This window comes from Corapipo altera, unplaced genomic scaffold (assembly GCF_003945725.1).
Source record: "Corapipo altera isolate COAL_440 unplaced genomic scaffold, ASM394572v1 69, whole genome shotgun sequence".
Taxonomy (NCBI): domain Eukaryota; kingdom Metazoa; phylum Chordata; class Aves; order Passeriformes; family Pipridae; genus Corapipo; species Corapipo altera.
The window spans coordinates 2,450,658-2,478,415 of record NW_020884908.1 but is presented as its reverse complement, the minus strand read 5'-3'; the positions used below and the strand labels follow the sequence as shown (position 1 = coordinate 2,478,415).

The window sequence follows — 27,758 nt, the reverse complement described above, 5'->3', positions numbered from 1 at the left end:
TGCAGCAGCATGCAGAGAGTTTGCCTCAGGCCTATTTCTCTTCAAAATGCAGGGAAATGGAGCGGCCTCTGAGACAATATTCAGAGCTGAGGCTTAAGGAGACCTATACAGCTTCCCAATGGGTGACTGCTGCACTTCTCTTGTTTCTGTAGGTGGTTCCAGCTATTTGTTTTGTGTTTCCATCAGCTCACAGCTTCTTGCAATCAGCTGGGAACAGCTGGATTAGAAAATGCAATCAAGCTGTCTCCCCAATTGCAACACAAGTCATCCCTTTTTTTTTCCTACTATCACCATGGATGTTTCACAGAATAAATAGATCAGTCAGCAAGACCCTCCATTAGCTTCCTCATCACTGCAGAAATTACTGATTGGGCTCAAAACATTCCTTCCAGCACTGAAGGGGGGAGCAGAGACTGCACGTGGTGAAGGGCACAGAGGAGTCACACACAAGTGTCCTAACACAGCAAACACCTTGCCAGAAAAGTGCTCCAGCTGGTGTCTTTTGGAGCCCCCTCTCACGCCAAGAGGACATGAAACCTAAGCAGCAAATCCAAAAAGAAAGATCAAACTAAGCTATCACCTCAGTGCATTTTAAACGGAAGCAGGTCCCCATTCTGGAATTTTTGGGAAATTTTTGCCAAAGAAAGGCAACTCATTGCCTATTATTCAACACGTGATCTCTTATCCCATGCTGGAATGAAGTAGCATTAGAGAGGACAGAAGCGCCTGAATTATTTGGGATTATCATCTTAGTCCTTGAATGAAAATTCAGCATTGCTGTCAAGGTCAATAGTGAATTCTCCAGCACTTAAACTTCAAAGACATACCATTAAAACTGGAGGATTTTAAGACAAAAGTTATCAGGAAAGACAGCTTTCTTTTAAAAAAAAACTCTTTGGGAATCAGGCCCACTGTTCACTCTGGACACACTTTCATGTATTTAATGAACTGGTGGCAGGCAAAATCCAGTTAAAAACAGAGAAGACATGTCATGCTCCCTCTGCTTGCACAATGCTCTTTATTTAGTGTACTTTACTAGAAAATGCTTGTTCTCAAATGCTGTATATAAGACTTATGGTTCTACCACTGAAATAAATCAATCTGAAAATGGAGCTTATTTTCTAATTCTTATTAGGGATTTCAAATTTAGGTGTTAAATATTTTAAAATAGAGAAAAGCATTTTGATTTTAAAATGTCCATGTCTCAGGTATCATCTCATTATAGTGCCATTGAAATTATTACTATAGCTTTGTAATACAGGTTTATTCACTTCACTACAACATCCTTATTTTATTTCCCACCTTGCAAAATACAGCTCCTTAAAGGCCCTGATTAAATGAAAATACATTTCTGTTGTGCTACATTTTATCAGAAATTATACCAAAGCTCTCTGGTTACCCATACATTGAACAAGGAAAGGTGATACAAAGACCTCTACATACATTTCTGTCTGAAAATGTATGGAAATTAAAAAAGGAGTAAGAACTGCTCACATGACCATTCATAACTGTGGTTATTGAAATGGGACCCCAACAGACAAGCCCTTGCCACATCTAGAAGAAACTACTTTGACAGGAATATTTCACCAGTCAGATCTGTGACACAATATGTCTACATATTTATGCTCTTAAAGAACTTGTTCAGATATGCACATGCACTCATAGAAATGTAGAATGGTTTGGGTTGTAAGGGATCTCAAAGATCATCCAGCTCTAACCCCCCTGCTGTCTAACATCTTCCACTAGATCAGGTTCACAGCCCCATCCAACTTGGTGGTCTGAAGGAAGTTGCTTGAGCCATAAGACAATATAAAATAAGTATCATGGATAAGAAAGGCTGGAACACTTATTTTTAGTGACCATATTTACGGTAAAAGTTAGTTGAGTTACCTTTCTAATTACATGAGCTGGTGATGCCCTAACAAGAACCATTCTGGAATCCAGAAGTTCTGTACAGTGATGCAAGATAAAAACTCTTCCCATAGCATTCTCACTCACAAAGACACTGCAGGGATAGAGTAGGAAAGGCAATGTGGAAATAGCTGTACAGTTCACACATTGCCTGGCACACCACTCGTAATGGGTGTCATTTTACTTTGCCTGAAGATTAAAATATTCATGAGGATGCTGCATATGAAGTATGTTGACATACTTCTCATCTATATATGCTCTAATTCTTCATACTTGGCTCTCAAAGCAACTCTGCCATATAATACTTTTCTGAATAGAACTGTAAAACCAGTACTTTCTGCTTCTGCATGTCTCTTGTCACTAACTCACTGTACAGTCTGCTAGCTGACAGTAGCTTTTATTAACTGCCAGCTGAGGAAATTCAACCTGGTCAGTGAAAGGAGCCAAATTTTTTACTCATTCTGCTTTAGAAGGCTTCTAGACCAATATGCCTTCCCTTACATGTGACACACATAAGAGATGACTATCTCATGATTTCCAAAGTATGCTAAACTACTCACTCTGTGTGTGCTCAAGAACTTACTGAAGACAGAGCAAGGTAAAAAAACTGAAAAATGGATCAGAGCTGGAGGTGCCTCTCAATATTCAGTGACAGAAAACACATGGGTAAAAGAAGTTTAAGCTTGATTTGTAGTTACACCATATTGAGTAGATGTTTGCTCAACATCTGGAGAATAGATATAAAACACTGAATCTGGCAAAGATATTCTCACATTCAGTGCTCTCAACTGTTAGCAGGCTACATAAATTTTGAACAAATTTTCAAGTCTGTGAAAGAGCAAAACCAGAAAAAGTCCAGTTTCCTCATATAACAGCAATTTACGAGACCAGGGAAATAGTGACACCAGATCAGAGTCCGTGCACCTGGCAGAATTTGAGTACCTAGCACATTCAAACTGTCAGTCACATGATAAATCTGCTAATTTTGGATCTACAAACTGGAATAGAAACCAGCTACTATCTCCCATAACTACCTCAAAACCATAATTTAAAAGACTTGCTGGTTTGCCTGACAAACAGAACAAAAGCTGTCACTTTGGTGAATAAGAAACACTATTTCACAACCTTTTTTGCTTCATTTCTCAACTGATTAAAAGTCAAAATTCAACCAAGGAATAAAAGCGTACTGTCAGCGAGCCTTCACCTACAACGTGATAATCACAAAAGGGGGAAAAAAGCAAAAAAGTTAACCCTGAAAGGCTACTCAAATTCTGGTTTCCAAAACTAACCAAACTAACCCTGTGCAAGGCCATTCTAAGCAGACAGAAACAGAAGACCAGAGATGCCAAAACGTCACTTGGTGCAGTTGTGGGAGGGAAGAAAGTCATTGCTGCCACGTATGTCACGTTTACCCTCCCAGCCAAAGGGAGTCCACAGCCTGCTCCTATGCTGACAGTAACTCACCTGACCGAGGCTGCTCTAACTCACTGACCACTCTTGTCCAACTGGGCCTTTTGGGAGGGGCAGGAGCAAGCGGCACTGGGTGTGTTTTAGTGTGGGTCGTGATGACAGTTGGGGGGGGGCAAGAGGGTGTGTGCCAAATTAGGGACTCGTGATTGGGTGTAGGTCCCCGTGGTGCCCATCTCTGTGTCTTGGGTGTTTAGTGATGTAGCTGTGGGTGGTGGTGTGTCGGCTGTCAGAGAAGAGCAGCACTGTCAACTTTTGGGGCGCCTATGGGGCCATACCACCCTGAAAACGCCCGATCCCATCTGATCTCGGAAGCTAAGCTGGGTGGGCCCAGTTAGTACTTGGATGGGAGACCACCTGGGAATACTGGGAGCTGTAGGTTTTTGCCCTGTGGGGAGGCATCCCTTCTTTTGTCGTCGGGGTGTTTTGGGAGGGGCAGGAGCAAGCAGCACTGTGTGTGCCTACAATCTCTCATACTGAGGGACATCTCTGACACAGCTAAGATGCTAGCAGGTAAAACTGGTGGTTTGTAAGGACACAAAATGCTTTACCTGCTACATAATAACACAAAATATCCCTATTCAACACAAATAAGATTAAAAATTCCTTGGGTTTTTGCGTTGCCTTATTATACCAGAAATTTCAAGATGTAGATGTGTAGACATAATCTTAACATGTAATATTGGTTTGAATCGGAAATTCTACCCCCTCCTGTGCCTAATGGTGAATTAGTGACTCCAGAGAGCTACAAAGCTTATTTCCTATTTGTAAATAGACACCAATCAATTCTGGATAAAAATGTGTAACGCCATGAATCCAGAAAAGAATAAAAGAAAAAAAATTAAAAACCCCCCCGAAAACCAAACACCTCCATGTCCTGTTTGCTACTTGCAAAGGGACTCCTGTCTTTCAGTCTTCCTCCTTTCTGCTTCCCTTTGTAACTGTCTCTCTCTTTTTTTACCCACTCTTGCCCGTTTTGGTGAGTTTTCCCACTCATGTCATGCCAGACATTGTTCACAAACTTCACCCAAACTTCACACAGAATCTCTTGCTTCATATTGTCTATTCTGCACAACTATTTTTTTGGCTGTCACTGTTTTTTATGAGACAAGGGACAATATTTTGCTTTCTGTAAAGCACCCTAAAAATCTGTAGACTATACTAATATCAGAGATTAAATATCAACAATACATACTGACAAAGAAAATCAAATTATCTGAGCTGCTATCCTTCCAGGCTGGCTCTGTTGTTTTTATTTCTGGTTCCATTGCTTTCTTGTTTTGATACCTGCCCTTTTATTTAGATGTTCTCTCCTATAGCCCTATCTCCCTAATTCATACGGTCACTATGAAGGAACAGAAGTGTTTTGTGCAATTGTTCTCATGTTAAACACATGATGATGCAACAGTGTTCAGTTCAGTGGTGACAGGATTTCAGGTGAATGATGTAAAAGGATAAGCCTGAAGTCAGTTAAGGAATGGCTGCAATGCACTCACAATGAAATTTGTTTGTGACTGAATTCCAGGCAGACAACCTGACACAATAGGAGAAGCAAGCAGAGTCTTGAAAAAAATCTGTCCTATCTGCACTGTAGTAATGACATAGCACAAAGGTGAGAAAAGGGAGATCTGTCAGTGACTAAAAGGAAGTTTTTGACAGGGTAGGAGCAAATAGATACCTGACATCTGTAAAGGGAGTTATAAAACACTACTGCCTATAGCAGAAAGTATAAATTAAATTGAGTTTCTAATCAGCCAACACAGAAAGAGCTTAAGTTACACAAACATCAGGTACTTCTCTGCAGACACAGATTTTACAAACAGCTGATACGTTTTTTCATGGCTCTAAGAGGATTAGAGATGCTTATCCAGTCACAGCTATGAACAAACCTGCTCTATGCCCAAAAGCTGTACCAATCCAACCGAAAATCCTGGCTGTCAGTGCCTTTATGGTGCTGAATTTGTGACCAAGCAAAGTGAGTACTGCTGTCAGGGTTCACAAAACAGATTGTGCAGAAACAGTTTCTACACAAACTCATTTACTTTTTTTTCCCATAAACTTGCAGAATATAAGCATGGAATAGATTTTGCTTGCTTAACTGTTGTAGTCACAAAAATAAACAGTTCTTTAAGGAGAAAGGAAGGAAAAAAAAGACACAGTCAGAAATATAGGCAGTCTGAGTATTTTAGAGACAGAGAGCCTGACATCTTTGTTAGGACAGAATAGTGTGGCATGTTTTATTACATATAATTTGTGATTACCATTACAGTTTGGATTTTAGATTTCTGTGTACTATTAAAGGGAAATGAGACATGATAAGACAAATGTGAAATACGTGGTGACTTCCTGCCTATCAGGAATCTCTGCAGTTAGGTAGAAAAAGGACATTACCAAAAAAAATTGAGAAATATTTTTTGTAAAGCAATTCCATGTCAGATCTTAAAAAAAAAAAAGATACAATAATAGTTTTTGCTCAAACATTACATCTCAGGTTTCTCAATGGGTCTTCATCCAAACTCGGGCATCTCCCTGCTACTGGATATATACCTTTTCTTCTGCTTCTTTCCCACTTGTATTAAAGATAGTAGAAGTAGTAGATAGCAGAAGTTGTAGGAATCAAAGCAAACAAGGACTACAATCTGCTTATTCTTAAAGACAGTCCACTTATTACATTTTTCAGATGTTATGTATAGTTTGTCATATGGCAACAGTTCTCTATAACCCTAAAATTGGTTTCTCATATATCCAAGTTCAGTTCTTTATTGAGTCATTAGCAAGAGCACTGGAAGACATTATCTCTTTCTCTCACTCCATATCCAAGTAAACTGACTCTGAACATGTGTTAACATGCAATTTTTAATAATATAACCTTAAGAAACAAAAATTTTTCCAACTTAAATAAGCACTTTCACTCCATATTCTGGAGCTCAAATCCACAGAGATACTCAGACTTTGCTGTACCCACTGGGAGTCTCTCAGCACCTTAAAATTCACATGCTGGTAATCCAAGATTCCAAATACAATAGGAGAATTTCTATCTTTCTGAAGAATCAAAGCATAGGCATATTAGAACCACAAAGCAGAACATTCTGTTCCAGATGTACATCTGATGGTGATCAGTGGATAACCAGATATATACAATTAAGTTTTTTGCACTTCAGAGTAGACACACTAGAAAATCCAAAGAATACTACAATGAAAATGCAAACTGGGAGTTGGGGAAAAATCCTGCAATGTACAAATGAACGAGTGAGGTTTGAAGCTTGCTGTGAGTTCAAGTTACAGTATTTCAACATTTAAGAACTACCCAAAATGAAAAAAAAAAAAAATCTGGCAATAGTTTAAACCACTTGTTCTGAGAAGAAAAAAAATTAAAAATCACCATGTGTTGCCACAGTATGAGATGATATTAGTACTGGGAAACATCAGAGAATTTGTTTAAATTGACATGCTTATTTCATTAACAGTACAGCAGTAGTTCATAGTACAAACTGACAGTTATTTCCTACATTACTCTCGTAGAACATACTTGTAAAACTCTCCAAAGGCTGTCTTCAAAAACCTCCTCAGGAGTACAATGTCAAAGTACATCAGCAAAGCACACAACAGTACGAGAAAGAGAATACTAGTTGAACTAATGGATACAATTGGAAGAATCTTTAATAGAATAGGATAAATCTGCAGTGCCAGCCAACAGGACCTTAAGCACAAGGTGTGAGATGCAACTGTGTAACTGGAATGGAAGTAACCAAACTCACCACATACGAACAGTTCTGACAGGAACTGCGCTCCTTAAGATTCAACCACCAAATTACAATTAAAAAAGTAAAGGACAACCTACAGTATCCTTAGGCAACTTAGCACGCTAGTTGTTGACTTGCAGGCTCTACCTATCACAGGGAACACAAAAAGGCTCTGCTATCTTCTTCATGTTCAGGCTCAAAAATATAATCGAACCACTAATTCAAGGGAAAAAACCCACAATACATTGCCCAATTTACTACTTCAGGAATATATATACAGTCTCCTCGATATCTGCAGATGAGGTGTCTTTCTAAATTTATAACACATTCACTAAGAAGCTACCAGTACTCTTCAAAACTATCATAAAACCATAATTCCTGCTCCCATACACCCCACTCAAACATTACTCACACAAAAAGTTCCTGCATAAACTAGACAGCATGAAGCACTTCCCAGTTAACACTCCCCTGGGTCTAGCTGACACATCATTAGACCACATTTCAACATTACGCAGCATAAAAGTCTGTCTACTCTTAAGAAAAGAGCAAGATAAACATCCAGGATTTCAGCTGAAATGCATCATCAGACCCATTTATTTGATGTTCACCCAGACAACTTTGTTTTCAAAGCTAACACTTTCTCCTAATACTGCACACAGGTAGAGGCACCAACGTGGTCATAAACCAGGTCAAACGTCTTCATAAGCTACTTCTAAGATTTTAATTACTTGTATCCTCAAGCCTGTAAGTGATGTCTTCCCTATCTGCCATAAAAACTTGGACTTCACCCTTGCTTCTATCATAAACTCAAAAATTATCAGAGCCCCTTCAAACTGCTTTTGAAATATTTCTGTACAACATAATTTTACTAGACATCACAGACAGTATCAAAAACATCACAAGCAACATAAAAAATGATAGCTTGCAAACCACAGCAGAAAACCTACAGATCAATTACCTTGCTTCCAGGCAAAAAGCATTCATTTAAAACACAAAGAAACACCCACTCCAACATCAGCATATTTCTGTTGATTTTACAGAATATGAGAATTCCTCTCCATCCATCGTCACCTAAACCAGCCACAAATGCAGGCTGAAAGTGATCTGTCTCTCTCAGTCCCCCTTGCAAAATAAAGTAGTTGCCAACTCCCTTCTAACACTGCAGAGGTGTATCACCTACCTCTTCAATCAGTGGTTTAATTGGCACGTATCTCATTAAACTCAGAAAACTGTTTTTTATTTCTATCACAGCGTGGTTAAAAGCTTGCACAGTTTTTAAAACTACAGCTTGGTCTAATAAACTACAAGCTCTGTTTCAGCTATGTCCCATTGTCATCATGCCTGTAACAACATGATAATCATATGCAAACACAGCCTGTATAGTCTTTCTCACTGATGTCAGCGTGATGTACAGTAAGCAAGCAGCCTACACTCATATTGAGTAGTTTTTGTAGGGCAAAGAGGAACTTCCCTGCTCAAGAGATTCCAAGCAGCTATTTATATCTTTCTTTCAGCTGGCAAAAATAATTTTGTGAACATAGTTAACACAAAACTCATTGAAAGCTCCCAAAGACTAATTTGCATAGATACCAAATGTACTATGTCTCTATAGCCAATACCATTTTCTCACTGAGTTTATAATTATTTCACATGGGCACAATGACAATTATAACAATCACACCATGTAGTTTTCTCTTTCTCACGTAATTTAATAAATTATCATCTCCTGGAGACCTTAATATCTTTAATGCTGCCATATCAAGAAAATAATTTTGTCTTTGATGTAATTTTCAGAATAATCAAGTGAAATCAAGTCCCCACTTCTCTATAACCACATTCTCTGCTTCCTGTGCCTGCTTCTGTTCCACAACATAAATTAGTTTCCGCTGAAAGTCTTCTGTTTATGTTGACACCTATTTATAGAATTGTATGAGAAAGATCTCAGTACTCTGTGGCTTTGCCCAGGAACCCTGTAACACCCACTTCCAGAGCAGCCTGAAAAGCACCAGGTCACTCCTGCACCTCCCTCTGGCTCTCCAATTACCTCTTGGTACATCTGGGTTCTTTGCAAAAAAACAAGACAAGCAGGACAAAATAGTTCCCCGCCAGAGCAAGCAGCACTCCACAAATAGGTAGGTTTTCAGTATTTTTTTTCCTTTCATCAGCTTTTTCTAGATGTAACTCTATACCCATCAAAATAGCTACAGCTTCTAAAATAAGTTTAAGTTTCTACAGTAGAAACTTATACTATTAACATTTACTGTGTAAACTTATTATTACTATCTAATTATTACTATTAGGCAAGTAGAAACTTACACAACTCAAGAGGTTTTTCATTATGTGTTGTTTTCTCTTAGCTAAACTACATGTATTTATCTCACAACTGTTTTTTCATTAATTAATTAGTTCATTATTGATTATTCATGCTTTGTTTGTAGATGGTTACTGTATCTCTGGTAAATTATGCCTCACAAAAGGGAGATTACAATGTAACACAAACTAAGGAAAAATACTTATTGTCTTTCCCATCTATCGTGTAATACTTCTATATCTGTATCATCAAACTGTACAAGGTGTTTTATGGCCTCTCCACACTGCTCAGCCATTTCAAGGGACTTATGTTAACTTTCTCTTGAACTCACATGTTTTCTGTTTAGATTTTATTTCCTGAGAGATTCTTAATTTTTGCTGTCAACTCATAGTATGAGGGAAAAATTCACAGCGTGCTATTGATTTTATTTAGCTTAACTTCTATGGGGTTTTGCTGCTCATAATTGACCATGACAGCAATTCAGTTGCAGAGAGGTTCAACAAGAACTGATCTGCCTGTAAAGCGAATAGAGAATAGTAAGTAGGAAGAAAAACAATCTGTTGCTATATGTGGATTTGGAAAAATAGTGGAAAATTAATATTATTAATTCTCAACTCAACTGATTTTAAACTACCACTTAGCCCTTTAGTGTTTAAGATACAAAATAAGGTACTTAATAATTTAGATCAGTCTTTGGACTTGCATGGTCTCAAAGTATATCAAACAGTGGAAGTGATAGACTAAGACCTAAGGATGTGTTGTCAGTGTTGATACACTGCCAATTACAGTGCCAATGCCAATGATTCACAGAAGTCCATGTGCCACTAGTTTAAAGGAACCTGTTGCTTTACCACTGCCTCCACCTGTAAGGTAACCCACAGCATATCAAAGCCAGAAAAAAGCAGTGATAGAGATGACAGATGGAATTAAGACTCCATCTCTGATGAAGTTATAGATAAAAGATTGTTTTAATTACCCTAATGCCTCATAATTAAACAGCTAACAAATGCCTGCACAGAGACATTTAAACACAAGGCACAGAAATTTAAAAGCCCTATCTAAAAACACAGATATAAAAGCCAACCAGGATATCACAACTTTGTAACATACTAATTTTGAATTGCATAAGCCTTTTCCATTATTTAGCAGAGCTACTGAATTTGTGTCTTTGGTTCCCATTATTCGTATCACTGAAACATCACTTTTAAGAAATTAAGGAAACATTGGCAGCTACCTCGATTCAAAAAGCTTCCACTTTGAATACTTGAGAATGCTATGGGATGTGACAAGTTTCTATATTGCTCTCAGTGATTTTTACTGTACAAATACTAAAATTACAGGGTTTACTTGGGATATTATCTGCACCGCCTCTGGAAATAGTGCCACAGTTGTCAATTATGATAACATCTTTCTCCTGCTCTCTTGCTAGTTACATTTTGCTATGTGGAGAATCAAACCTAGTGCTATCATTCTCACCAGCTGGAGAATTTATTAGCAAACCACTGGGCTCCTTCTGCCTCAGGACGTCTGTTGCCTGACTGCTATTTTTGCAATTTTAGATGACGTCTGTGGCTAGCAAACTGTGAAGAAATGCAAAACACAAATCTATTTAAAAGCATAAGAGAAACTGCTGATACTTACCAAACTATTCCCTGAGCCCCAGAGCCAATGGGTTTCAAGTTCTGGTAGCGTTTGAGAACTGTGAAGGTCGAGTCACCTACTTCCACGCTGTAGAACTGGTTGTCAACTTTGCTTTTGCTCATGTTGTAATGTTTGGCAATATATGACACATCCACTTGTTTCCCAAATCCCTGTTGTACAGAAGAAGGGAAGGGAAGAGGGAGTGGAAAAAAGAGAGGAACCAAGGTTGGTAAAACATAAGAATACTGATAAAACACTGCCAGCCTAATTTCTCAATATAAATTCCTGCCCTTTTAGGCTTGTTGTCATAGATCTACATGACTCCTCAAATGCTATCAAAGACTATATCAAACCCTTCATGCAGCAAGTCACTGTAAGAAGCCACTGATTAAAGAAACTAGTCAATTCTCCAGCTGATGTTTGCGACATAGTAACTGTCAACCGCTGGTCTCTGCTTGCCATTACTGCTGCTTTATGACTAGTGGCTTATAAGTTCCTGCAGATTCTGCATTCTCATTTGTATTGAAAAAAATACCTCATTTTAAAATAAGATGACTTACATCAATGTAGAAGTGGGACAAGAAACAGGAATTAGACTCTCCATCATCGGTTAGACAGAGCAAATAAGTGTATTCACAAGTGCTAAAACTTTCTCTGAGCATAAGAAAGGCCTTGAGAACATTTCAACAGGAGTTGCAAAAGAAACGGAGCAGTTTATGAGTCCAAACTGCGACCCAACATGGCTCAGCATCACGGAGAGTATTCAGAAGGTTTGGAGTTCTTCCAAAGTTCTAAGTTCCTAAGGACAGGAGAGTTGCTCTCATGACCTAGTAAATGCATTAGTACCAAGCAAATGCCAATCTTCATTACACAAAACCAAGTTTATTCTTGCACTGTAGCTAGCACTGCAGAGCAGTGCTCCTCCTCAAAATTGTAAAATTAAAAATTATTAATTTTTACAAAATTAGAAAAACTCCCCCAAATTTGCAAAATCACCATGCAGAAAGCTACATTACAACCATTTTATGACTACTACAGAGTTCAGTTCCCTTAGGAATATGGAGCAAAGTACACAGCAATTTGAGATAAAAATCAGAATTAGATGCTTTTAATTTAGGATTCTATACTATGATGTTGAGCACAGAACGCAAAAGTTCAATGTATTACAACAGATATATCCTCAAATAGTTGACAATTCAGTTATGAAAGTCAACACTTTCCCAAATGCCTTTGATAAGGAAAAGCAAAGATGTGCCTCTGTCTGTGCATTTATTTTCAAACACGGCTTTTAAATGTTCTTAATTGCTCTACTATAAATTTCTTCCTTTTCCCCCAAAAATCTGAATAATCAGCTGTGGCAATGGATTTGCCATATGCAGGATGGAAGAAGTCCTGTCAGAGATGGATTAGTGAAGAAAATGAGAGCAGTTCAAATGTTACAGAAACTGAAGTTTTTAAGGTGGTTTAAACAGGTTTTAAAATGGCTTTTACCTTTTTGCAGAGTCACTGATCTTCTTCCCAACATCCCCTGTGCTCCCACACAAGGTGTCCTGGGAAGGTGTCCTGAGATGTTTCCCATTGGCCTTTGTTAACCCCTTTCTATTGGCTGTTGACCCTTCACCTGATGGTTTTTTCTATGTGACCCTGAACTTGTGATTGGTCCCCTTTTGACCCTCCTGAAAGCCTTATAAACCCCTACCCCACAATAAACTTCCTCTTTCGTCCGTCCCTCCCTGGTGGTCTGTGAGCTCCTTGCGGGGTCGCAGGGCCACGTGCTGGGGCGGGGGGAAGGGCATTCACCTCGCAGGTAATGGGCTAGCAGCCTAAAGCCTGGAGGTCTCCCCCATTCCCACTAATCCGTCGGAATCAGCCTTGTTATGTGTCTGTGGACTACTAAGTTCAATTTTGACGGAGCCAGGAAAAAAGTAAAGTTGATTTGGATTGTATTACTCTTTCAATTGAACAAAACATCACTGAAGCGTTCCATGAAGCTGGTCATTAAAAACAGATAACTGACCTTGCTGAGAACTTGGATTGTCAGGTTTGCCTTAGGACAATTAATATTATTTTTCTGTCCATTATCTCCCTGGAAGGCCCATTGTCACTGGACAGCACTGGTTCATCCTAACCAATTCATTTAGAGACTTTGAATCATTTTAATAAATGTAGCTCTTCATTCAAACACAAAATCTGATTTCAGGAGACCAATTAGAAACTTTACATACACTTTTTATTCAGATGTGGCGGGGGGAGGGAAACCCTGACCTAAGACAGAAAGTGAGAGTTTTATGGACACTGACACAGAGGCAAATTGAAGGTTACAGACAGTGAAATGATTCCACAACAGGTTTGAATTTTTGTCATTGCAAGACAGACTGTGTCTGATTCACACTATGTAGTCTTAGTCTTCAAATTTATTCCATTAGGTGAAGAGAGATGCATAAATTTGGCTAGCCCAGATATTTATACCAGACCTGGGATTGAGAGGCTTTTTTTTAAAAAAAAATATGCTCCTGACAGACAAGAATTTCACAGCTCCCTCTGGCTAGACACAAACATTTGGAGCGTGGTTTTTTCTGATGTCATTATCAGAACAATGCATGAGATGTTCAGCAATAACACCCATTAGTCTGAAACCAATGTTTATATATAAAGTGTCAGCATAAAAATTGCATTCCTTAGTGAGCCTGACTCATAGCCAGCTCCCCTGGAAGCACAGATACAGAGACTTTTTTAAACACATTTGATAACTGTGTTAAGGCTTGGGTGAGCCAGGCCTGCCACAACTTGTTTGCGTCCTCACTCCCAAACTACCTGACAGCTTGTTGTGTGGTATGGAGCTACATGGGAACAGATATTTTATCACTCTACATTTAGAATTGTGTGCACATCAAAATTTCTTGCTTTTAAGTTAGTCTAACTGTGTGAATTACTGGTCTCAGGAACCTCATGCTCCCTACAGTGCGATTTCTGAACCATAACAATTCCAGCAGGTGTTTATTTTAAATCTTAATTAAAACAGCTCAAACCCACCACTTATAGTACCTCGGTTATATGGATAATTAGCAAATGTAATTGCTTCAGCCAACAGCAACTAAAGTCATGGGACACAGAAAACCACAACTGGTAAGAACACGCAAATGTCTTGATGAGCAGCTCTCGTCTATGTTACACAGATCATTCCTATAACAATCTGCTCCTAACAGTGTGCGAGTAGAAAAGGTAAAGACTGTTTTATTTTTCATGGAGTCTTTCTTTTCTTTTTGGATTAATATTTTTCTGTGTACTTAAGAATCTGTGCACCATAAGGTATTTGAAAAAAACAAAACCAAAAACATAAACACCGAACATTACTTCTGATTCAGTTTGAAGTTAACTTCAAGCAGAATGCCTCTACTGAGTGACAAACACTTCAGCTTTGTGGACAGGCTGAACAGTTTCCAGATCATCTACTAGATTGCCTCCTCACTTTAAAACTCACACTCCTAAAAAAACTACAAAATAACCCCATATTTTCCAATTTTTCCAAAGCCTAAATAAGCAAAATGAAAACATAAGCCTACTGCTACAGCCCAATGTACTGCTTACTTTCATAAGAACCAGGAGATGAATGATATAAGTATCCTTGTCATGATCCTAACTTAAATCAAATCCCTAAATCAATAAATTAACAGCGTTATTGGATTAATCACATCTGATCAGATCCCCAAACCAAGATGACACATAATCAACAAACCATCTTCAAGCTGATACAACAGCCACTTCTTAATGAGGACAAGGAAACAGCAGTTTTGTTTTACTCTAAAATTAAGGTAAAAAACCTTTTCCCATTAGCAAGGAAATTCATAGTCTTTATAGAGCACATCAGTATTAGTTCTAGTTTCAAACCCTGATGAAATGCTTCTTCAAATCCACATAACTCATCTTAAAGAAACCTGCACACTACATTTTTGTCTTGTTCTGTTACGTTTTCAGTGCTCACTCAAACCCCTTCGAGAAGCCTTGGTGTTGGTATAGAAAAAATATCCCCTTCCCTCCTTTCCTTGCCCTCCATCTACACCACTAAGCTATTTCAGATTCAGGTTTTACTGCATAATGTTTACAAGTTCTGTACTGGCAGCTACAGTTAAAGCTTTGATTATCTGGCATCAGAAAGGAACTCAAGGCTAGGAATTTCCAGTATATACCCTTCTGTATGAACACCTAAACCAGAAACTTCTCTCAAATGAGACTGACACTGACAACTTAAGAAAGTAAGAACTAGCACTTCATTCAGAATTAGATGGGGGAAGGAAGTTTATAGTAACACATGGCAATCGGGTTTGCTTCTCAGGATATCATAGAAAAGGTGTATAGGTTTCATACAGCAAAGTGAATTCCAGCGAGACAAATTTTCAGGTGAACTTTAAATGACCTTGGGTGAGCTACAATACTGGGGCCCCAAAGTAATAGTAAATGCTGCAGATGTGAAACAAAAGCAAATTTCTCTCTTTTCACTTTGAACAGAACACATCTAAGTTTCACAGACCTTTGCATAATGTGAAAGATTATTCCTCAGAGACAAAGTAAGCATTGGAGTGCCATTTGTTCTTGTTTTTCATAACTATTTAGACAATGGAATTACATTGCTTCAACACTGATAGGAACTTAACTTTCATTTCACATATACAAAAATGTAAGCACCATTACTTTGGTTTTTAGACAAAACTGAAAACACACACCCCCACACCCACTCCCCAGTGCCATTCTCTTTCCTCCATCCTGAGAAAGTTAAGGGAAAGAGAAGTGAAAGTTTTTCAGCCATGAAAACATAATGCACACATCTGCAATGATGTTTGCTTCATATTCAACCAATTGTGAAGGACAGAAAATAAATTGTCAAGACTGAAACATCTGAGCTGAAGGGAAAAAGATACTCTCACCATTACTAAATGCTTAGTGAGCATATATATTTTGCTTTCAAAGAACAATTACTTAAAAGTTCAGTGAAACTTAAATAACTTAGTGGCTCACACAGTTACAAATGGTATTCTTTCCATTTTTTTCTTTCAGAGCACAGACAGCAAGAAGGTTAAAAAGCACAACAGAAAGAAAGGATGTTATTTTCTGTATTACGAGGTGAATTGCTTCCTGATATCCCATTTTATTTGCCTATTTCTATCCTACAAAATAACCATATTTATTATATTTCACAGGTAGACCTTTATTTCTGAACACCATTCCTTCTATTATTGATGAGCCTAAAATATCACAATTTCTCACAGCTCAGTATCTCATCCATTTTGTCTTTTATAGATACAAATCACACTAATGGCAGTTTAAGACAAATTGTTCTCTTTTGCATCTCCAAGACAATGAGTGCTGTCACAGAACCTGTTAGCAGGTGTCAGTGGAGGGGAAAGTTGACCTCCACATAGCATCCTTCCCTGCCTGCCCACAGGAATACCTACAGGGACAGCCTTTCCAGGGTGCTAGGATTCAAGGCTACTGAAATCAGCTAAATGACTCCACTTGTGTAAAGGCAGGTGAGGAAAAGAAATAGATGGAAGGCTGCCTCCTAATTTGCAGCTGACACAGCATCCAAAGACCAGCAGGATGTGACAGAGAGATTGTTCTGAGCCAGCAATCCTGACAGCTCACCAGTGGCCCCCACACCTCCACCCCATCTCAGGCAAAGAGATTGGTATAGACAAGAGCACATTTCAGAGGTGGATGCTGCCTTTGATTCCCTCTGGATCCAAAAGGATAATATCTTAAAGATACAATTTGACCTTAAAAGTCAGATGCTGAGATTATACAAATTGAAATTCACAAGTATGGTAAAACCCTCAGTCTTCTTGCCAGCTTCAAAAACTTCTACAGAGGCAAGACCTGCTCACTCCTGAGCATCAGCTAAGGCAACAACACTATTAATTTAATGGCTATCCTCCCACTTGCACAGCTGTAATTTTCTCACAAGATTCAAGTGTCAGAATTCTGAGATAAACATGCATTTACTGAGCCCTCTGCTTTGGATTTAACAATCACAGGTTTTGCTGTGTCAATTTGCATGGCCACAGAAAACGTCACTTGGGAAATAAAGAGTATCTTTGCACAGAAAGACCTACTAAAGTATTTTTAATCATGTATTCTGTATATGCCACACTTACGGCAGAAATTATGTCTATTTTTCTCACCAGAAAGACAGACTTCTCACTTATTCTACTCAAAAGTCCACAGATAGAGATCAAAGCTTCTACAGAAAGTAGGTTTTTCATCCTCTGTGTGTGTGTGTTTGGATGTAATATTATAGGTTTTGATCTTACCAGCCCTATCACACCACAGTTCTCCATTCTTCCACCTCATTCTCATCCTGTAAGGATTGTATTAGGCAGCCAGTCTTCCTGATTTTTGTGTGTTTTCAGTGGGATTTAAATGTTAATTCTCTGCCTCCTTTTAATCTCTCTCCAGTAGCCCTGCCCTAGATCCCAGACACAATCTACATTCCTTTACGAAGTCTGCCTTTCAAGTAGCCAGGTGAGCCCTGCAAACGACTGGTTAGTCACTGATCTTTATACATTTGCTTTGTTCACTCTATTTTAACACATCATATAAAACATCTTATTAGATGGAGTACAATATATGTAAGTGCTGGTTTTTGGGTCTTGGGGGGGGGTTATTTTGGGGGTTTTTTTTGTTTAAACACTGTCCTTGTTTAACCTCTTTTAACTGAGATACCAAAAAACAATCAGCTCACCTAGTTCTGATTACACATGAAGCATTGGGTCTGCCTTCTCTCTTCTTTTCAATTTTATCTACTCAAAGCACGAAGCAAGCACTACTTACTTATTCTTCACTTGTCCTCAGCATGTTCACTGAGTGTTATCAACTTTTAATTCCTTCTTTTTTACAGGCACAAAATTTTCAGAGCTCATTTATAACTGTGGTATCCCATGTTGCTCAGAAGTCCCTGTGACCCAAAAGTGCATGCTTCATTCCAGGCCAGATTTCAAACAGATGACCAATATGTGAGTGTCTGCACGACAAAACAACTAGTTCAAATGATTCCTTGTTCCCTTGATGCCTGAAGAACTCAAATGTTGATACACAGATGATATCCAACCCTGGCCATTGTACCGAAGAAGGCAGGGTTGAAAGAACTGACCAAGAAACACAGACTAGAGACTGAGGTTTCTTTATGGACAGGAACAACATAAATGATCCAAATAAAAAATGTAGCCAAAAATATGGAAAAGAAAGATTTGAGACTAGGTGTTAAAGCTACTGTGAATATGTTTGCAAACATCTGACTCAGGTACAGCTCCAGAAACAGAAAACCAGCAAAGACCCACTGTGGATCTGTGGCCAAAACAGAGGAAAGCAACATCAACAGCAACATCTAACTATGTTAGATGAGAAGAAACAGGCTTAAACCAGCTTTTATCTGCAAGAGAATCAATGTGAAGATCTCAAGACCCTGAAAAAGGTATTTGTGTGACAAGTGCTTGAAGAATAGAATCCTGTTTCCTGCAATATCAGCATAGTATATCTTTGTGTGCATTTATTGGATGACTCCTCTCTAGGCACCTTCTGCAGCCATTAAAAATGAATCTATTTCATTCAGCGATAAAAAATGCATCCAAAATGTTGTTGATTTCATCATATACACTTTAATAAAGACACTGTGAATACATTTGGTTCTCTGTGTTCCTCTGAACACCTTTTATCAAGTAATGGTAACAGAAAAGGAATGTCTCCAGTAAATCAAGAACCTGGAGTGCAGTGACAGAAAGGATTGGCTCCACGCAGCCACGCACTGACTGAGGCCAAGACTAAATGAGAACTAGATGTAAAAGGAAGTGATTTAGAGTACATTTCCTCTCTGCATGTGTAAACCAGAAATGTTTCTGTGTAGCTTTGTTTTGGTCTAAGTAAAAGGGAGAGGAAAGTCAGCAGCAGAGCTATGCAAAAAACTCTTTTATGCATAGTGAAAGTAACATTTTCATCAATAACATCTTTTTCATAAAATGTGAGAAAAAAAACCTGGTTTGCAATTTTTGCAAATTTTTTTTTTGTACGAAACTGTCAAAACATTACAAAAATACTATATTTAGCAAAATCCCTTCTCTCAAAAACCATGGAAGAATTAAGCCAGTTGAACATATCACACAAAGAACAGAAGATAAAAAAGAGAAGACAGTTAGACAGATTATCAAACTGAATAGCCAAGATCCACCCCAGAACTGATGATACTTAGTCCAGAGCCAACCTTCTCAGAAGAACAAGTATTTAGTACTTCAGAGTTAAAAAACGTAAAGCAAACCTTCCAACACCTGACACTCTTTTGTGTTAAATGCTTACATACACGTAGTAGCCCTTTCTTCTTAAACTTACTTGAACTTACTTGAACACCAAATGTAATATAAAAGGCAAGAAATAGTGTTTATCATGAAGTAATTTCTAAGAATGCAGCATCACTCTCACCCTCAAAATTGAAGAATGTTCCTTATGTCCCCCGAGTGAGTTAGACTACTGGTGTTACATCAGTGTTCCATCTCATAAAAAAAAACAAACCTCCCCAACAAAAACCAACCAACCAACCAACCAAAAAAAAAAAAACCCCTAAACTATGAAGGGACAGAATTCATGCACAAAAGACTGTACAAAAGTGAGCAAAAAAAATCATCTTTCAATCACGAGTGAAAAAATACGCATATACATACACATATGCTAGCTAACTTAACCAAGAGAATCAAAAACTGGACAAATCAATAAGCTTTTTTCTTTGCATCACTGATTTAGTCTCAGCCTTGTAGACTTCCATGTATTGTGACCAAGCAATTTCAAGGGTAATGTAGAAATACAGAATTGGCTATTGTGCAGTCTCACGACTCTGGAACCTGCATAGCACATGGAGTTCAATGGGAGACAAAACAAACACCACAATTTTAATTACCTTCCCTACACTTCCAGTAAAGGTAAACTAAGGGACAAAAAATTACAGTCATAGGCTACAATGTAAAAGGCTCTGTCTCAAAAAACCCTAGAGGCTAAGATAAAATAGTTTTAGTTTGCATTTTTTTTTGTGTTTGCAAACTGCGCCATTATTTTTCCCTTAAAAAATTACATTAACATGAATCTACAAAATAAACTTAAAAGTAAATAGAAAAGTAATTTTTGTGATGCATTTTTCTATTTTTTTTTATTTATTCACTTTCTTATAACCAGTTACTCGCAGTAAGCTTCTGAAATTCACTTCTATTTTTCTTTTATTATAGTATGAATTGCAAAAATGAAGTACAAGTATATACTGTACCTTGTTTTACCTGTAAGGAACACACACCTGACAAAAGGCAATCTTCACATCCAGAGTAGGTTCACCACAATAATACAAGAAATGGCGGCTCATAAATACCTGCAATTAAAGAAAAGTAGACAAAGAAATCTTGTCTGTCTGCTGATGTGCAAGTACAATGCAGCTCTAGCTACATTTGGATTCTAAACCCAACCTGAGCTGCTGTCCAGCTCATGGACAAAAGAAATGTTGGAACACTGAACTGTAAATAGGATTTAAATTCTTTCTGATGCTCACCAAGGTTATGGCTTCAAATATTACTTGGTTACATCTTTAAAATTTTACAGTAACTGATGTCATTATCTCAAAGTTTATCATCTCACTGGTATACTCCTACACCAACAAAAAATTAAAATCAGGTCAATAATGTTTTAAACAATGTGGGAATGGGAGACAGTTATTGTTATAGGGAGGAAAGAAAAAAGTCCTAAGTTGAGAAAGATTAGGAAAGTTATAGAAATGGAAAGATTAATTACATCATCATATAAATCCATGGCACAACCACTTTTTGAATGTAGTTCTGGTTCTCATCTTAAGATTATACAACTAAAAAAGCTACAGTAAAAGGCAGTATAAAGGGCTCAAGCACATACAAATTCCATACATGAAACAACTGCACAGACCGGGAATTTTTTTTAGCCTGTAAAAGAACTGAGCGGAAATATGCTGGAGATCCACAAAATGAGTGGCATACTTAAAAATGAAAACAGGCTCCCATTCCTTTTTTTTAATGAAAAAATTTTGTGGCATCACGTTATGTTATCAAAAAAAAAAAAAAAGATTTAGAATCACCAATAGGAGAGACATCTTTGTATGCTCCTTTATCACTGTGAAACTCCCTATCTCATGTTGCTGTGGAAGTCAGAAGTCAACATAAGTACTAATATGATTAGGCAAATTCACATAAGAAGTATTCTGCTAAAGGCTATTGACCTCAAAAATATCATCCCTGACTCGAGACAACTCTGAGTCACAGTCTGCCACTATATGCTCACCCCATTTTCAGATTCTTTCACAGGCATCTGATACTGGCCAAGGAAGTCCTACACTAGACTAGAGAGGCCTCCCTGTGTGCCCTATTATAGCTGTTTTAGCTTAATTCCAGAGTACCACATTCAGCTCTGACTAACCAATCCTTTCCTAGCTGCATTCTAGCACGGACATCAATGGAAAAAAAACCCAACAAACCAAACCACAGCAATGCTATCAAGCTGGAATAGGTATCTGTGTCACAAGACTTTGAAGCACATCAATTTTTCTGCATGATTCCAAAAAGACCACCCAAACTGAACACACTAAACAACAACAACAACAACAAACTTTTAACAGTACAATTAAAAAGGAAAGCAACTCTTAGGTAAGATGAAATAAGTAATATATAACTTCATGTTTTTCTTTTCAACATAAGGTCATTAGAGAGACTTAAAAATCAAAACAAAGCAACCATCCAACCATCACTGCATGAAGATAAAGCCATGATTCTGAAACACTATGTAGCTACTTGTCTCCAACAGGAACAACTAATTAACTTCAGGTGTAAATGGCACTAAATAAGACAAGACTTAATCTGGAGTGACTTCAACTCGCACCAACTGATCAGGACCAAAGAAACTGCAAGAAAGTATTCGCCAGTACTTGCCAACTTCAATGCATCACATGCTCCCATACGAGTTTAATTTTTAATGAATGAACGTATGAATAATCCTGTTATGAAAGCAAGTTCATGACCTTTTCTGCATCACGTTACAATGTCTGAGATTGCTGTCTCATTGCCCAGTGAGTCATTACCAGAGTCTCACACTCCACAGTGGGTTTATATTAGTTTCTGTTGAAACAAGAAGAAAGAATACTTTTTTTTAAAAAAAAAAAAAAAAAAGCTTTTGTCATTAGTCATATTGCCAGTGATTTCTGGAAAGCCAGAAGATAGTTACACTGTCATGCTGCGCTTATATACACTGGCATGATGCATTATATTGCTATAATAATCAATGACTGAAATGCCAATATGATCAATATATGGTTATAACACACCACATTCAAGAAAGAAACTAGTAGTGGTAAGTGAAGAAAGGAAGGGAAGAAAATTGGGGTAATTTGGTTTCTCACTGCATTTGCTGTGAGGGTCTACTGAGAAGACACATTTTGTATTATATATGCATTACTAGGCATACACAGCTCCTCACTTTCCACAGGAGTGACTGTAACTTAATAGTCACCCTGGGCAGAGCAATAGACTGGTGAATTTTATGAACTGGAATACATTTTGCAATTTATTATGTTGTCCTTGTATGCAGTGCATGCTTACAAAATAATAGAAGCATGATATGTTTTAATGGCCTAGATCAATACCCACATTCCTCTGTACATGAGATATACCAAATGAATCACTACAGAGCTAAGTTCCTTCAACCATATAGCAGCAATGAGAATACACAGCACAGCACAGAGGTCTGTAAGACCGTGTACCCAGGGCAAAACAACTTTGAGTTCATGTTTTACACAGTGTATATTGAATTCATACAAGGTTCCCTTCAGCACCCTGTAAGTAATCACACATGTAGGTAACTTCTAATTCCTTCACACAGAAAATGCATTCACACTCACCTGCATAAATCTCTTTGATCTTATCTCCTCTGGTGCTACCTGACACCACATCACTAGAGACATTTAAGAAATGTCAGTGTAAAGTGAATAAAGAACTGGCCTGATGCTGAGATAATTGTGTTACAACATAAAGCAGTTATAAAACAAGAAGCTACTGAGACAAACAGCGTCACTCACTAGAGATTGAAGTCTTAGGTGAGAGCATAAGCATCCAATATTTCTTTACCCTGTTTCTGACACTTTATCTTTTCAACCTTGAGTGAAATCACTCAGGGTGGGAAGAGCTGGGAGAAAGGAACAGTGCTAATACAACAAAACACCTCATAAAAACCCAGGCCGGCATCCAGCTGGGAAGGGATTGCAGTAGCATCACAGGGAGAAAACGTGTCTGTGAAACACCAACACCACAACTGGATCTCAAATTTTCAACATGATCAAAGCATCTGTATGTCAGAAGCTGTAAAAACATACAAGACTCAGCAGCAAATACATGATCTACTTTCAGGCAAAACAGAACTAGGAGGCACTAAAATTAGGAGGAGGAAAGTAGACATGAAGGGAAGATAAAGAAAATCCTGAAAATTCTCTGAGCTGTCCAGTGGGACAGTCCCCAAGGGAACTGCTGCCTGGAACTGTGAACATACCATGGAGGCTTGGCCTCTACCTAGCTTGCTGCTTTGTCATCCTCTTCTTCACTCCTCCCTTACAAAAAGCTATTCTTCAAAATAGAACATTGACTAAAGACATGCCCCAATTTAGGCATGACCTTCCCTTTGCCTGCAGTGTTGCTATCAAATCTGCCTTTTCTGGACAAGGACTTTTTATTTTTCAAAATGGTTATCTGTCTCTCCAGGGGTCAGGAGGATTATCTTATTATTTTTCAAACAGCTCTTTGAAGACTGAAAGGATTGAATCAATACTATTAGTATAATTACTGAGAGCAGAGAGGAAACTGTGAAATGAGAGTAGCCAAAACGGACTAGAAAACTAACAGTAACTGTAGTTCTCAAATCTTTCTGCTCATCCTCGAATTCTTTCCTCACCCTCAATGCTATACGATGTTGGTATCCAGTGAACGTCTGGGCAATTTGACAACCAATCTTTTGGCCTAGGGAGCCTTGTTTTGCTACCCAGACCACACTATCATTCACATCACTGGCTCCTGGATCATGGATAGAGAAGCTGTGTTTGCCTTAAGCCAAACAGATGCAAACTTCTGAGGGCCTGGAACTGTCCTTGCACCGACCCCAGGAGAGCCTCAGCACTTGCACCCATCATGTTGCCTCTAAGCTGCTTCACTAGCTGACCTTAATGAGCTCTCTTGTCTGGAGGAAGCATCACAGTCACTTTCTTTTCAGCAAATATCTTCATAATGGTTCCACATCCCTGTGCCTCCTAATCACTGGGCAAATCCCTCGTTCCCAATAACACAAGGCAAATCCTTTGGCCTGTCACAGCATATTTAATGCGTTTTGTGAAAATTCAGAAGGCAAATGTGGATCCTCAGGAAAGCTCTACATAATTTTTTAATTCAGAGAGATGAGGGAGCCAGCTGCCTTGCTGCAATGCTGCTTTCTTTGTCACAGCCCAGACAGGCAGGACTCTTCACCTCATCCCACAGGATAACCACCTATGTCAAATGCACCGATCCAGGGATGAAACAGGGTTTTTCCCTTCATAAGAAAAACCACAGCAGCTGTTTGACCTCTATTTAAACCAGTATTGCTGCAGTTACAATGAAAATTCCAAACTAGCCCTGGTGCTGTTCTCACCATCTCACATGCTTCTGAGACTGTACTCTGAGAGGTATTTACAAATCCTAGAACAAAACAAAATGGAAATAAATGCCTCAAATCCTAATTTAAAAAATAACCCCACATGGAATTAAAAAAAAAAATAAATTAGAAGTACAAGTTCTAATTTAAACAGGAATCAAATGGCAACTGAAGATACAATAGACAGAACTACCTGTACATAAAACACCACTAGATTTAAATATGGCACAGCATGGCTGTAAACTGGAAGGTTTTAACAGAATCCCGGGACATCTCCCAATAATATGCTATAATCTATGCCTAGTCCCATAAATTGTGATAATCTCAATATATATATATTCATATCAAGTGCCAAATCCAGCATTTCTGCTTATTTGACATTACCACCCAAGTACATCTCATGTGCACGATGGGTACAGTGAATGTGCTCCCTATCTTCACAGGCGTGTAGCTCTGTACTTGGGCTACAAAAGGTAAAATTAAGTATTTATTACTGCCTCATTATATTTCATTCATGAACATAAATATTCAGAGCATGAAAAAAATTCATGAAACAGCACCATCATTTAAAGTTTTTTTTTAAAAAATCCTGTCCCACTTCAATGAGAGGGGGAAATGGATCAATTTATCTGTCACTTAAAAACCTTCTTAAAAAACACTAATGTTCAAAGATTAACCTTTATGAATTATTAATGCTTCCTGATTTGAAAATGTGTTTCAATAATTTCATCCATTTTCAGTACTGGAATTCCTCCATCCTTCATCTGAAAATACATACTCTCACCACAGTATCTTGAAAGTGCTCTGAAACTTTCAGTAATGCTGTCACTCCTGTAACTATATTTTTCCTCTACAGAAATTTGACCATTCTGCTCTGTATAAACAACAAGAGGAATGTAGGAAATAATGAAGACCTGACCAAACGCACATAGTATGACAAAGCATACTGGCAAAGAATGGTAATGTCTGATCCCCAAACTCCTACAGAATTTCAAATGTGGGCTTTGTCACCTTTAATAAACTCAAGAAAGAAGGCCTGCAATTTGCCCACATTTTTCATATAATTGCTGCCAGTTCTGATTGGGATATATATGTTCAAATAATCCTGTCAAATTGGTCTTCAAAGAAAAAAACTTCAGGCTTTTCAGCAATTTTTATAGAACTTAAATTTGTTTCACATCTAACTCACAGCACTTCAACAGGAGACCCATTGCTTAGCAAGAAACTCCAAGACCTGACAGGATAAAGATGAACCAAAATTTGCAAGTGGATTAATAATAGACAGGGAGAACGTTTCTATTGTAAAAGAGTGCTTTTCTATTGTGTCTATTCTCTCACTTTAATTATTCTTGGAATAACCAGGGAAAGAAATAGTGTGAACAGTGTAATTACCATGGTTAAATCCCAGCAGAAACAGATCATTTTCCACTGGGATGAAAAGGGATAGCATGTAAAAATGCACAAGAATCATGCAAGTAGCTCTAAAATGAGCTGCTGGAAATAAAAAGACAGTGGTGAAGAAAGAATCTAGGAATAGCACTGAGAAGGCTTTCAGAGGAAATAGGTTTGAAAGGAAAAAGAACAAACAAACAAACTGAAAAGACAAGGGACTAATAAACAGATTTTCCTATTGATCACAGTTCATGTGCAGAAGCCAGGAACAAATGAGCCCTAAGCCTGGCCTTGCTACCAAGTTCTTGTGTATTCCTCAATCCTTTATTATGAGTTAGATCTCCAAATCTAACAACACTTGTTCTAAATGTCAAAGTTTTAACAGTCCAAGATATCACATATACACATAATACTTTTATGAACAGGTACCATCTGAAAAAGAACCTGTTCCTGTGAGATGCTGCAGAAGATTAATTAGTCAAAGTTCATGGTGATCTTGTTACAATGTCTCATACTATCTTTTCATTTGCAGCTGAGTATCTTCCCTTCCTGATGCAAATTCAAAGACAAAATAAACCTAGCCACTTCCTAGAGGCATTAAATTAAACTTCAGCGTTGGAAACAGCTCTGAATTTACACTGAATGAATCTCCAGTGGTAAATGTGCAAGACCATGACTACTATTGTCAGATAAAAATGAAGAAAAGCTAATTGGAAAGAAAAAGACAAAAACTTCAGGTAACCATCTCAGCACAGCTGAATGAAAAATTCTTCCCTCTCGGAAATTTGTTTTTCCCTATTAGAAAAAAAAAACCAAAACCACAACATTAAAAGCTGTTCCTTAGATAAATGTCAGTGGCAAAACTGCCTGAAGGTACACAGTGAATCACATCAAAACTATTTTTAATACACTCCCTAGTCAGAGCACATCTCCAAACTAACTCAAATTTGTATTTGTCTTCAACACAGGTAGCCCTGGCATTTTATGACTGGTGAAAATGACCGATCTTTTTAAGGATGCAGAGAGAAAAATACTCAATTACTATCTGCATCAGGTAGTATCAAGAAAGTTAATAGATTTGAATAAACTATATATTTTAAGTTCTAATACTTTGGAATTAATTTCTAATACATTGAACTGTATGCTATTGGATCTCCTTTTTAATAGGCTGCTCTGCTATGAATGTTAACCACTCCATTAGCATGCAAAAAGAATGAAAATCCTGGTTAAAAGCAAAACTCTAACTGCAGGAGAAATGTATGAAAAGGTCGGGTACTTAGATCCACATATAGATCCTGTTTCAGGATACCTTAATTTTGTGGCACTATGGTAAGCAACAATTTCTATAACAGTATAATTCGATTTAGGGGAAAAAATTATGGTTTTGGTCACGTAAGAGGAACAAATTATGTAAACAAAATAATATTTAGCCAAGCTTTTACTTATTTGATAAAAAATTTTCTTACATTTTACCCATGCTATTTTTTCCTGTATGTACGTACGTATGTACTGTACGTACGGTGGAGATATGAAAAGCTGTTCAGGACTATGGAAAAACTTGCTCAACTGAAAGATTTGTA

At 37.9% G+C, this 27,758-nt stretch overlaps 1 protein-coding gene, 1 long non-coding RNA gene and 1 pseudogene across 13 annotated transcripts in view; 2 read left to right on the top strand and 1 right to left on the bottom strand.

The window, feature by feature from the left end:
• The window catches only part of MAPK10 (mitogen-activated protein kinase 10), a 166,111-nt gene that overhangs the window by 62,668 nt on the left and 75,685 nt on the right, over positions 1-27,758 (bottom strand). For 11 of the 12 annotated variants that reach the window (XM_027652835.1, XM_027652836.1, XM_027652838.1 and 8 more), the window contains 2 exons: positions 20,396-20,467; positions 11,074-11,243 (listed from right to left, as the gene is read on the bottom strand). In XM_027652835.1, the coding sequence (XP_027508636.1) occupies positions 11,074-11,243; positions 20,396-20,467 (242 nt within the window). Of the gene's footprint in view, positions 1-11,073; positions 11,244-20,368; positions 20,468-27,758 lie in introns of all 12 variants that reach the window. The other variant, XM_027652847.1, reaches the window with a different exon arrangement.
• On the top strand, positions 3,643-3,760 carry LOC113951686 (annotated as a pseudogene).
• Positions 9,187-18,239, top strand: LOC113951640. Its single transcript, XR_003529219.1, has 3 exons — positions 9,187-9,253; positions 17,524-17,589; positions 17,966-18,239. It is a non-coding gene; the product is annotated as an uncharacterized LOC113951640 (long non-coding RNA).